The following is a 13206-nucleotide window of genomic DNA, read 5'->3' on the forward strand; positions in this document are numbered from 1 at the left end:
CTGCAACCTCGGCAGCTTTACACCTTACAGTCTGTGGTGTGGTGAAGTCGAGGGTGGTGTATTTGACAAAGTTGGCAGTTTAGCGCATACAGTTTTGTACACCTATTTGAAAATTATTTTAATAACTTAAACTCTGTCAAAAAAAATGTATCAAATGATGTACTTTATTGGGGTCCAGTGTTGGGCTCTTAACTCAAAAAATATAATAGATTACTTGTTACTCGTTACTCTTTTCAAAAGGAATGTTAAATGCTTTACTTACTGTAGGTAGAGTAATTCGTTACACTACTTAGTTATATAACTTTTCCATTTCAACCCTCAAAAAAAAAAAAAAAAATCAACCCCCCCAACCCAAAAAGTATCCTGTATGACTAAAAGACGCAAAGCAACAGAATAAATGTTATATCTATAGGTTGATTATTTATTTATTTTGTTACCGAAAAGAATATATTTTGTAATCACCAACATTTTAACACATTTAACTGAATTTTACTTTATTCTATTTCTTTTTATCATACTTTTTTAAATAATCTTTTTCCCTTTTTTTTTTAACCATAAATGCTTTGATTGTCTCTTATGTTCAGCACTTTGTGCTGCATTTCATGCATGAATTGTGCTATATAAATAAAGTTATTGTTGTTGTTTTATTTGTTAAGGTGTTTGTAAGTTCATTTTTCAGCCTAAACTTATTGTATAATATGTTAACATATTCCTCTGTCATTTAAGTTGTGTAGGGGTTCGAGTTTATATGGTTGGAATTGACGGAGGATTTTGTTTTTACCTCTTGCTGTCAGAGTTGTCAGGAGTAAACGGAGATCGCCTCCAAAGATATTCATCGTCTGGACCCTTACATTGGTACCAGTTTAGTAATCTCCTGTGGTACATTGGTACTGGGATCTCAATTTTGATAACCAGCCTTGCTTGTATGTTAAAGCAGTGGTTCCCAACTGGACCAGCCACGGGGTCCAGATTTTTCCGTAGTCATTAGTTCAGGGTCCATGCAGTTTAATATTTTCAGCGTCATACTTGAGTTAGCTGTCCCTTTGTCACTCACTCTACAGCAGGAAACAACGTGCCAGAAATTCACTGTGCTTTGAAATAAAGTGTTTTATACAAACATGACATGTTTTGCAAGTTAATTATGGTCCATTCAAAATGTCCAGCGACCCACTTTTGGACCATGACCCACCAGTTGGGAACCACTGTGTTAAAGCATCAGCAACTAAAATCAGCACCTACCTGATTCCACAAAAAAATGCAGTCTAAATTATGTATGTGAAAGTGACTGGATAATTTTTGAGAGCTCAGTTCATGAGGAGCTACTAACAATAAAGCTGCAGGTTCATTCCCAAGTCAGGAACATATGGGCTTTTATTTTGAAAACCCTAACCGGAAAAGCCGTGCTGTTGCGCGGTGTTTGACTTGACAGATGGCAGGCGGGAGACGCTCCTCTCGGCTGTCTCTCTCGGTCCGTTGGTCCATCCCGGTTCCCATTGTCTCCCCTCTCCGCTCCTTGAAGACAACCGGGACACGACAAACTAAACTTAACCGTTATTCCGCTCACAGCGCCTCGCGCACGTTACGTCAGGAGACTTACCTCGACCCGAAATCTCACCCTGTCCCTGTCCAGCCGGAATGTGGACACGCTTTCATGTCTTTATTTTAATTTAACGTCTCAGAAGATTTATTTCCTGTAACGGAGGAGGCGGTGAATGAACCGAGTAACGGCTGACAGGACGGCGGCGGTGTTGTGGAGGAGCTGAACCGGAGGAGGAGGACTTGTTATCCGACAGAGACGCCGAAATCAGCGTCCAGGGGCTGGTGACATATCACAACATCCTAGCAACAATTTGACTCAGCGTCTCCTGAGTGGATAAAACACCACATTCAGAGAGAGGACACAGAGATACCGAATTACAACCGTTGTTTTGTGGGGATAAAACACGTTGTGTGTTGGTTCCGGTGTGAATGAGAAGATGTTGCCGCTACATGCCCGTTACTTCCCCTGAGAGGAGAGGAGAGGAGAGGAGAGGAGCAGGTCTGTGAGAGGAGGCAGGATCCAGGAGGCAGGGACCACTTTCACTTGTCTTCTCCACCCTAAAACAAATTAGGCTGTTTAAATCAGCCAAATCCAAGTGGCGCTTAATCGGATTAATAAACAAAAGAGGCTTTAATCTGGGGGAATATAGCCATCTAATCTCACCATCTCTGCTCCTCTAAGTGGCTACTGTACCGTGCTAGATCTGTGACAAGGATGCGACTAATCGACGTGATTGGAGACTTTGTGGTCCAGTAGATGATGCTTGGACAAGTTGCCCCTGTGTGGACATAGCTGGAGGGTCACTGTAACCTTTGCTTCATTGGTGAAGGCATTTACATGATCAGAAATTAACCTTTCCCAATCAATCAAAATGCACCACAGCACCTGATTGATCAGACACTACCTTCAAGGTTTCCCCCCCACAAGCTTCCTGGATACACCAAGAACAATTCATGGACTTGACTTATCCCCAAGGCCCACTGTCCATCCTTTGATCCCTGACCCCATGTGTGTTGGAAATCCAAAGGACCACGTTTCAGGCTGCTTACCTGTCAGCACCCGAGCCATTTCAATGAAGTAGTGGCCCCTTTTTCTATTCCCCCGAGCTCCAGCGAGTACAGGGGCTGCACTCTGTTCGCCGAGGCCGAGCAGCGAGAGCCTCCATCTGGGCTGCCAGCCAGCCAGACGGCCCTCCGGGGGGCTTTTTGGATTTCGAAGGTTCCAGCTGGAGGATTTGGGAGTTTTACCCAGAGTTTCGTCTCCACGTGGATCGCTGGAGAGAGAGAGGGAGGAGGAGAACATCATGGGGTGCTGTAGTGGCAGGTGCACCTTGGCCTTCATCTGTGGCATGCAGCTGGTAAGTGTTCATTTTGCTATTGATCCTGAGAAGGGGTGGATTAAATCACTAAGAGTTCAACAAAAAAATATACAAGGAATCTGCACAGCTTTACCTTGTGACGAGACAAGGGGCAGGGGATGAGTGGATGGATGGATGGAGGGGAAAAGATGGATGACTGAAAGGTCACATATCAGAAGTTAATAGGTGCTTAAAAGGTCATGATACAAGCCAGGATCTGGTTTCAGGGACAGACTGACAAATGGGTGGATTGAGAGGAGAGGATGAATAGCTGCTGGTTGGAGCTCTAAGACGGTACTAAGAGTCCATATAGAACCTTGATGGATAGACGGCGGCTGGGGTTGATAGATGGTAAAGGAGGGATGGATGGCTGGATGGCGGAAGGATAGACGTATGGAGCAGGTACATGTGATTGATGGGGAAAAATGTATGGACAGAGGAAGGGAGGAACAGAGCTGATATAAACTCATGGAATCAACTCCCTCTGTGTGTCTCTGTCTCTCGTTGTACCTCATTCTCTTGTCACCATCTGTGTCAATGGGAACTGCTGCCAGGGAAGACAATGGGGAGGAGAAGGTAATGGCTGTGTAGGTGTGTGTGTGCATACGTGTGAGGGTGTGCAAGTAGGAACACGAGTGCTGTCATTAGTTCGGTCTTGTGAATCCGTCACATCACAAGGGAAATGCTACCTGGAACTCTTAACAATGATATAATGCAGCAAACATCAGGTTGATTGGTCCTTTTTGTTTACCAAGCAGAAATGGACAAATGTAGATGATCTTCTGTCAGGTCAAGAAATGTCCAGGACAACTAAAGCACAAAAGATTTTATTAGCAATCCATCCCAGGAAAATAAAGAGGAACTTGAATTGACACATTATGACCCAATAAAGTTGATATGCACACATGTTAGCAAAACCTAAACATCAGTCTTGAGTTGTCTTTCTGATCAGTGTTGTATGTATTTCTGGGGGAAATATCTCTTTAGTTGCTAAATGCCCCACTATGTTCACCAGCTTGTCGCAAACTTTTGTTGGTTGTTTGTGGCTGAGCAGGTAGTGTACAGTTGGTATAGCAGAAATTATTTGTTGAAAAAAGCTGCAACAGGAAACGACACTGATACGAGCGGTGAGAACGAACCAAACAACAGGGTTGCAGGCCCTAAAACCAAAACAATGAGCTGATAGCAGGGCTCGACAGTGCGAGCGTTTCACTTGCATTTGCGACTAAAAATAGGTGTGTGCGAACTGTAAAAAATATTTAGGGGCACATGCGCATAAAAAATCAGCCGAAGCAGTTTATATTTTTGTCAATAAAAAAATATGATAATCTAACTGCAAATGTTGGAGGAACTCCAGCCGCCCTCCCTCTTCCCCGTGTGACACGGTTATGGGCGGTTTTCCAAGCCACTGTTGGCATGATGAATATAAGTCCCACTGTCGGCAGCATGGAAATAAGTCAAAGTGTGGTGGAGGCAGGGACGGTTTTTGCTATGGGCAATGTGGGCGACCGCCCAGGGAGCAATCTATGTGAGGGCGCACGAGTGCCCTCCAAAAAACAAACAAACAAACAAACAAAAAAAAAAAAACTCGCCAGTTTTCTAGACTACCGCTCATTCTCACATCAAGTTAGTGGAGTGGGCGCTGGGGCGCCCCTATTATCATGTTTCAACCAGCAGCAGAAAGGAAAGGTGAATCCTGGCGGTTGTGGGTTGAGCGGGGGTCACAGACAGGAATACGACGGAGGCTTATATTGCTCTGCCACGCAAGATAACAGCTTACCGGCAACAGAAAAGTCCAACTCCAGGTCCAGTAATTTCCTCTTTCGTTGGTGTCGTGACTGCCCAGTAGTACCTGGACAACCGATCCATGACAGCACACAGGTATGTGGCGTGTCAGAGGAGAAACGAGCCGTTCACATTTCTCTCTTTGACGCAGGTAACGGCCCACAAACCTCACTGCAGTTTAGGGACTGTTCTTTACTTGTCGGGGAATGAGGGTGGCTGGTTGATTTTTATTTTATTTATTTATTTTATTTTGATCCACCCTATGTTAATCACTTATTGATGCAGTTAGGGACCGTTCTCCACGGCCAGGCTGTCGGCTGGGTGGGAATAAGTCAAAGTGTGGTGGAGACGAGGGACCGGGAAAAGCGGCGGACTTCCGGGGAAGCCTGCTTCGTTCTCCCCGCAGTTAGGGACCGTTCTCCACAGCCAGGCTGTCGGCTGGGTGGAAATAAGTCAAAGTGTGGCAGAGAAGAGGGACCAGGAAAAGCGACGGACCTCCGGGGAAGCCTGCTCTGTTCTCCCTGCAATTAGGGACTGTTCGCCATGGTACCGCTGCTGGGCAGGGTGGAAATAAGTCCTGCAGAGTTTCAGAGGACCTGGAGAATGTTTTAGGATAGTAATAACATTATATAAGATAATCATATTGCAAAGATAATATATATAAGATAATAACATTAAAGACAAAATTAAATTGCAATACTTGTTCAAAACTTGATGATTTTACCTTTCTGTACATTTTGTATACAAATTCATTAAATAATTTTGCTTGTATGTCTATTTGCATCACGTTTATTACGGAAAACACATTATTTGATCAATTTACATTGTGCCCCTAAAGTTCTTTGTGCGCTCCTTACTTTTTCAACTTAGGAGCACATGTGCTCCTTGGGAAAAAAAGTTAGTGTCAAGCCCTGGATAGATGCTAAAACACTTAACTGCAGAATTTTGTGGTAAATCTCTCTGGGTTTGTCAGTATGAGCAACACTTTTATATTAAAGGTATTCTACACAAGAATTACAGCTTACTGTTCTGTAAACACAACAGTCAAACTCGGCCTCTATCCCCCTACATGGCTTGTACATACATTCAAAGAGACTGTACTGTTGTAGGAACATTACATGTTGTTATGATCGAAAAAAGCTATTACTTTAGCAAGTTAAGCTAACGGCCGGCATCTACCTGTTCAACAGAAAAAAGACCCACTCTGCGCTGCTCTTCATCCTCTTTTTAAACACCAGCCATATTCACTCTGTTTGGAATAAGCTTTGGCTGCTGGTATTTGGCCTTGCTGCTATATTTGCATGTTGTCACTATTGTGTCTGCAGTTTTTGTTGCTTTCTCTTGATAGCCTTCTGCTGCAACCTGATCGCTACCTTTTTAGAAAGCTCCAACCTCACCTGCACAGTTATTAGCTGGGGGTCACACACTCAGAAATACCTCAAACATAGCAAAATAAGAAGAAAATCTGAACTATCAAAAAGTAATGTACTGCAATTCGTATGTTACCCACATAATAACGACCCAGTAATTCGTGTATAACTCACAGGAAGGATGTGATTACGTGACCAATGCACTGAGGGGAGTAGAGAAGGAAGTAGCATAAAGACCAAAGGTCTGTGAATGAGGCAGGTTGTGGTGGTGGATGGTGACGATGGTGGTCAAACAACACAGGACTTTGCCTCAGGAGCCTGGCGTTTGTGTCCCATCTGAAACCACGTGTACTTTGAGTTACTTCAGGAACCTGTGTCCACATAGTGTTTTTCTTTGGCAGAAAAGCGGTGGCAGGGTGTTGAGAAGCACTACAGTTTATCCCTTAAAATGATGTGCTACACTTGGGTTTTGTCTCTATAACATCCATATCTTGACATTAATGTTAGCTTAGTAGCAAATGTAATGCTACTAGGGCTGTCATGATTAGTCAACTAATCGATAACTAATCGACTATTAAAATAATCGGTGACTATTTTACTAGTCGACAATCGGTTTGAGTCATTTTTCATAGAAAAGTACTATAAAAGTACCCCAAAATACTCTTACTGCAGCTTCTTACGTTCAGATATTGGCAGCTTTACACACTCTCCCATGACAGAGAACTAAAACCCTTTGGTGTGAGTACGAAACAAGACATTAGATGACGTAATTTTGGGGTTTGGGCGAGACAGACTGACATTTTTCAACATTTTAACACATTTTCCGATGAAATGATTAGTCGACTAATCGAAGAAATAATTGACAGATTAGTCAACAATGAAAATAATTGTTAGTGGCAGCCCTAAATGCTACCTTAACAGAACATTGTCTAGACAGTCAACAACAAGCTCACAACAGTACAGTGATAAAAGCACATCACTCACCTACAACACTGAGTGTTCGCCAGCCCATCTGCTCCCGCGTTACTGTCTTTGTTATGACCGTAGCCTAGCTAAAGAAGTGGCAGTGATGTCACCAGTGCCTCTCTGAGAAGTTCAAAGATTTTTAACCAAAAAACGCTCAGAGCGGCCGCACAAAAAAGCAGGAGTGCTCTGAAAAAAGACACTGGGTGTGGTGCTTTTTCTTTAGGTGCATGCAGTCCCATACGCTCTCTCCTCATTAGGAATAACTGAAAAAAGACCCTGGTGCTGAGAAAAAGACGCAGACGTGTAGACATAGGCCCCTGAGGTACATCGTCACCGTGTTTCTTTTCCTAAACCTAACCTACATAACTTTACTTGCCTAAACGTAATAATTCCTGGGGCTTTAATTCTTTACATATCGCACAGGCACAAGGCAGAGTCTCTGCAGATACATACACCACCACACACTTCTAGTGTATGGTGGGGCATAGCTGATGATTGACAGGGATTACTTTTTTTTGAGTCTTTAGGAAAATGCTTTATTTTTAAACCTACTACTTTGACCCATAATTTATGTAAAGAATACAAAGGTTTGATGTTTTGATTGCTGTCATTATTAAGCTCCTTGCCTTGACTACACATACTCAAAGGAGCATTATTACTGTACATAGTATCAGCAACAGTAACAGCTACAGGCAGGACTCTCTGGAGACCCTGGGGAATGAAGGACATCGGTACCTCAAGTAGAAACAGAGTAGGGAGGTTGAGGAAAAGTGGCACCACTCACCACAAAATAAATCCTGCTTTCCTTTTAATGCAACAGTCTTATAGAGGAGACTGAAGACGCACTGTGGTGCAGAATGGGACATTGAATGTGCATGTGCACAGATGCATTAAACATGAGCAGATGTGCTTGTGCTGTAGCATTCTCAGCTCATGGAGTCATGTACAGTAAGTGTGTGCAAACTGAAGACCTATTGTCATGTTGAATAGGACACTGTTATGGACCCTGTGTGTGTCTATGTGCATGTGTATTTTTCCAGAGCATATGAAAATCACTGAACTTACCATATGATCTTAATGACCCTCGTTGTGTGCTTGTAAAAAGTCCATTGTGCTGTGAAATGGGACGTTGCTATGCATATTTTCATTTAAAAAAGCCAACGTCTGCGGCACAATGCCAGTGAGATTGCCACATGTGCTGTACATACATGAAACACACCATTGTGCTGTAAATGTGGATGCTGTGTGTTTCAGTAGGTGAAGACGAGGGGAGGGTTTCCGAGTGTGTGTGTGTGTGTGTGTGTGTGTGCTCGTGAATGAGATGCTGTCACAGTGATAGTCATTGTGTCTAATGCAGTGGAACTAATGCTATGCCATAGTCAACAACATGTTTTGCTCTGTTAACTGTTGTAATAGCTAAGCCAGCTGATACCACCACGAGCTGAGCTGGAGGTCTAACACTACTGTACGTTACAGTTCGGCCATGCACAGTTAGCTCTGTTATAGTTGCAGTCATTTAGACAGAAGCCTCCACATGGTGAAATCCATGTCTCCACACCACACCGACTCTCCGCTTTGTAATGATAAAGATATTAAGCTCTTGTGTCACTGCTGCAGCTGCCCACAGGAAACCACACTGCCCACAATCCTCTTTGTTTAAAGCAACTTAATTGACCACAAATTAAAGACAGCCTTTTTCCTCTGTGAACCCCCTGCTGGAGGTAATTGTTTTTGCCATGTAAGCTTCCACTTAATAGTTGACCTTGCAGAGCAGAAAACAATGCCGGTCAGTGTGTCTTATGTAGTGGAACTGATGTCTTTTGTAACTCTTAACAGCAGTTTTTCCTCCTGCTTCATTAGCGGGGTTAATTGGCGAGATAGGTGATGTCACCGCAGCTGAGTGGAGATCAATGATCCAGGTGAGAGATACGTCTGCCTCGCAGCTGACGTCACCGTGTGTCAAGTATAATCAGTCCCACCAGGTGAGAATCTGCCAGCTTGTGATCCAGATTAGAGTAAATGCAGTGTGTTCCTGTGTGCTGGGCTTATTAGTTTCCTTTACGGTTACCTTTTGTTTTCCTGTCAGTCCGCAGCTCAAAGCACCACATCAGTCAGCACTGACTAAATTAAAAGAATTGTTTTCTGCTTTCCTGCAGCAGCTATTGCTTTCTATTCATTTCAGTGTGATAAACATACAGAGACTGGGGTGCTGTGTTTGTGAGTTGTCTCACAGACATTTGAAAGTCGGGCTGCAGCTACAGTAATGACTGTTTTTACTGCTGATCACTTGGCAAATATTTTTAAATAAGTCAATAATCATTAAGGGTTTAACACTGATGTTTTTTTCACTTGAAATGTACTTGCTAGAGGTTGAACGATTCATCAGTTTGGCGATTAATTGGGGGCGATGGGACTTTATATGAACTATCTTTAATGGCAGAACATGGCTCCAATATTTTTGATTATCTACTATTGACTGTTAACTCATTAATATTTGGATACCAGGAGAGGCCGGCACTCAGTACACTCCAGCCATAAATGCACAACAAACTTTTGATCTCATATTTCACAGTACATCAGATATAATTTTCTCAAAAAGCAATTACCACTGCATTTTTCTGGCGATAAAGAATGTGCTTTGTTCCGGGGAGCAGCTTATTTTACTGCAAGGTTGAATCGAGTGGCGTTCATGTCCTAACAGACCTGTTTTCAGTCAATAGTTGTCTCTCGAAGCTGCTCTGTGATTATCTGCTTTGCTCGATTTTTACAGTTTTAATGCTGTTCTTATACTGTTAAAGTGCAGTCGGGGAATCAAGTCCCACATAAAAATGATTTTATTCTATGTCCCGTCATTTATGAGTAGGCCGCATTTAAGCTCTTTGTAGACCTACACATTACAAGGATAAGAAACTTTTTAACCATTCTCACCAGTTTGGCATCAGCCTACTCGCTTTGAGATAATGCAGCCATGTAATTATCCATTGATTTATATCAGTTGCACAGTTTGATCCTACTGAAGCTGGGGCTGAAGGGGGCTGGCGTTATTGGCTGATTAATCAGCTGCTCCAAACATCCATCCATTCATCTTCTAACCGCTTCATCCTCTTGAGGGTCGCGGGGGGGCTGGAGCCTATCCCAGCTGACATTGGGCGAGAGGCAGGGTACACCCTGGACAGGTCGCCAGACTATCGCAGGGCTGACACATAGAGACAAACAACCATTCACGCTCACATTCACACCTATGGATAATTTAAAGTTACCAATTAACCTAGTCCCCAATCTGCATGTCTTTGGACTGTGGGAGGGAGGGAACCCACGCTGACACGGGGAGAACATGCAAACTCCGCACAGAAGGGCTCCCACGCCCGGGATCGAACCGGCAACCCTCTTGCTGTGAGGCGAGAGTGCTGACCACCACACCACCGTGCCGCCCGCTGCTCCAAACAATCGTTATTATATTGGTCATTAAGAATCCACTATTGTTCGACCTCTAGCACTTGCCCAAAGTCAGGTTTTACTTGTTCGTATACATATTTGTTTTATTAGCGGATATCAAATAACAGCAAAGACTGAAGTTAATTGTCAGGAAATAAATACCCCGTTTTGCCCACATCCTCTCCTGTTTTCAGGATATTTGAAGTGTTTGCTTGCATTTCAGCTCATAAACTTACAACAACAGAGGTGAGAAGAATCTGAGATGGCTCACTCCTTAGATACTGCCATCAAAAGCTTCAAACAAAATGATGTGTTTCAGTCTGTATTTACTGGATTTGCTAGTCTAATGTTGCATTTTACTTGCCCGGGCAAAGGGGCAGTTCTTATTGTTGAAATCTTTTCAGTCGGTTGACCAATTAAATTGATTGACTAATTGTTGCAGTGACATTTGAATGGCTGTAGGGCTGATCCTAAATTGAGGTGTCTCAGACTCAGTGTGGAGCTGATTGGAGAATTGGCTCAAGTACTGTAATCATGTGATTTGGTTCTCACACTCTGGGATGAAGTGTGTGTACAAAGCAAAATAAATCAACTTGTCTGTTTGCAGTGAAACTGCCAATAATCTGGAAATTAGAGTGGATTTTGTTTTAGATTTACAATGTTTTTAAGGGATTTATTTTGAAATTATTGCATTTTACACATACAGAAGTAATCCCTCTCAATCATCACTTATGACTCACTAGAAATGTGTGGTGGTGTATTTATCTGCTGAGATCTGCTGTATTTTCTCAGTTTCTTTTTATTTTCTGTGTTTGGGACGAGATTGGGACTTCGTAAAAAGGTTGTGACCAGGTTCCAGAATGGAAGTAGCATGCATCCCACAGGAAGCTACAAAAATCATGAACACAGCGCAGAAAAAATGCAAATATAGTGAGGCAAAATGGCGAGCAGCCAAAGCTCTTTCCAAAACAAGGGTGAATCTGAGGTTGGCTTTCACTTTCACTGGTGAGCACTGAAGGAAAGGATGGGGATGAAGAGTGACACAGAGTTGGCCTGTTGCCTGTTGGACTGGGAGGTGCCAGCAGTTAGCTTAGTTGGCTTACTTATTTTATTCTGTTGAGCAGCCATCTTGGATTTTGAGGTCAGGGTTGGTAAGATTCCTCTGACTTTGAGTTGGAAATCCGACTTCAGAGGGCGTTCCAGTTGAAATTTCTGACTGGGAACTTCCTAGTGCAAATTGAATGCACCAATAACCTACAGACATGATGGCACCAGTCTTTTCATCTATAGTAACTCTTGACAAACAAATAAGGGTGTTTCCCACATTTAAACCTTTTCTTCAGAAGTCCTATTTTGAAAAACTGTGTTATTCCTGTCCCAGTTCCTGGAGTTTCAACAGTAATATTTTGGTGCAAAAGATGGAACATGTACAAACTGTGAAAAGCGTGTTGAAATGCTGCGAGCAGAAGAGAGAGGAAGATTTTGAAGTTGGATGTTACCAACAGAGACCATAGCAGATCAGATGGTGTTTTTACCAACACCTTTTTCACACATACACACACATGCAGAAACACATATGTGACTCACTTTCTGTGGCAATGCTTGTGGTCCTTGTTGCTATATCAGTCCGCACACCCACCAACTGCTGTCACCAAGATGATTACTAAATCGTCCAATGGCAGCAAGCGGTGGCCTCGCTTCATTGGCTGGTTCGGTAGAGCTTATGCAGACGGTCGGTGGGTGTTTGTGTTGATGGGATGTTAATTATGCTGTTGGTGTGTAAGTTAACTGAATACATTGAATGGAGTGGAATTATAGCATGACAGCACAGTGTAGTACATAATTATGGAAAGATAATAATTCACGATCAAACAGAATACATATAGAATTGATCTTTATGAAATAAAAGAGCAAAGAAAAGGATAAACTCTCAGATATTTGGAAAACTTTTTGGGAATATTCCTGCAACAAATTTTCAGAGCTAACAAGGTTGGACATATACAATGGCCATAGGCTATCTGAGACACAGTGTTTGTCTTCTCTGTGGCAGTACATTCCTGTGACATTTCCACCATTGAGGGACATAATGAATAATTTACCACTTGGAAGCTGCGACATGAATGCGAAATGGTATCTCTGCATGTGTGCCGTGTGTGTTACCTGATTGCAAAACAGTCATGTGCAGTCATTCAAACCCCAGAGTCAATACTCATCTAATGTGCATTTCAGTGGGAAAACCCCCCCACCCGCGGATAAATCAATTTTGACATGTTGAATTTTCCAGAAACACAGTTAAAAGGTATTTTGACTTCAGGTTTAGAAGCAAACATCAATTTTGACAACTCGAAATGAAATAGAAAACATTCACTGGTGACTATGGTTTAATAATTTCCCTTGATTTGGTTTGTAAATTGGAATAAATTGTCCATTTAAATTCAGATATTGCGGTTTTGCAAAAAGGTTCTCCCCACTTGGTGTGATTCCAGTTCAACTCCCATATAATTTTATGATATTTAGTCACAGTTATTTTGCAATATGCTGCCTGTGCATCATGCTATTGGTTTTTCAGCATTTTGAAGCAAATCTACTTTGAGAGTTCTTTGAGTTGAAAGTGAACGGAGCTCCTGCACTCTGGCAACAAACACAATCTTCAGACCTCCTTCCTCATCGCCACAACTCAGTGAGATAAAAAGGCTTTGCTATCCTTTATGTACAACGCCGCTTTCAACAAGGGCCACACGCAATCTCGGTTC

The 13206-nt window shown here is 42.7% G+C and overlaps 1 protein-coding gene across 1 annotated transcript in view; it reads left to right on the forward strand.

The window, feature by feature from the left end:
- Positions 1 to 1411: 1411 nt before the first annotated feature.
- The window catches only part of nkain2 (sodium/potassium transporting ATPase interacting 2), a 140344-nt gene continuing 128549 nt past the window's right edge, over positions 1412 to 13206 (forward strand). The window contains exon 1 of the mRNA XM_049589617.1: positions 1412 to 2897. Coding sequence (XP_049445574.1) covers positions 2844 to 2897 — 54 coding nt within the window. The 5' untranslated portion in view covers positions 1412 to 2843. The remainder of the gene's footprint in view (positions 2898 to 13206) is intronic.

This window comes from Epinephelus fuscoguttatus, linkage group LG11 (assembly GCF_011397635.1).
Source record: "Epinephelus fuscoguttatus linkage group LG11, E.fuscoguttatus.final_Chr_v1".
Lineage (NCBI taxonomy): Eukaryota > Metazoa > Chordata > Actinopteri > Perciformes > Serranidae > Epinephelus > Epinephelus fuscoguttatus.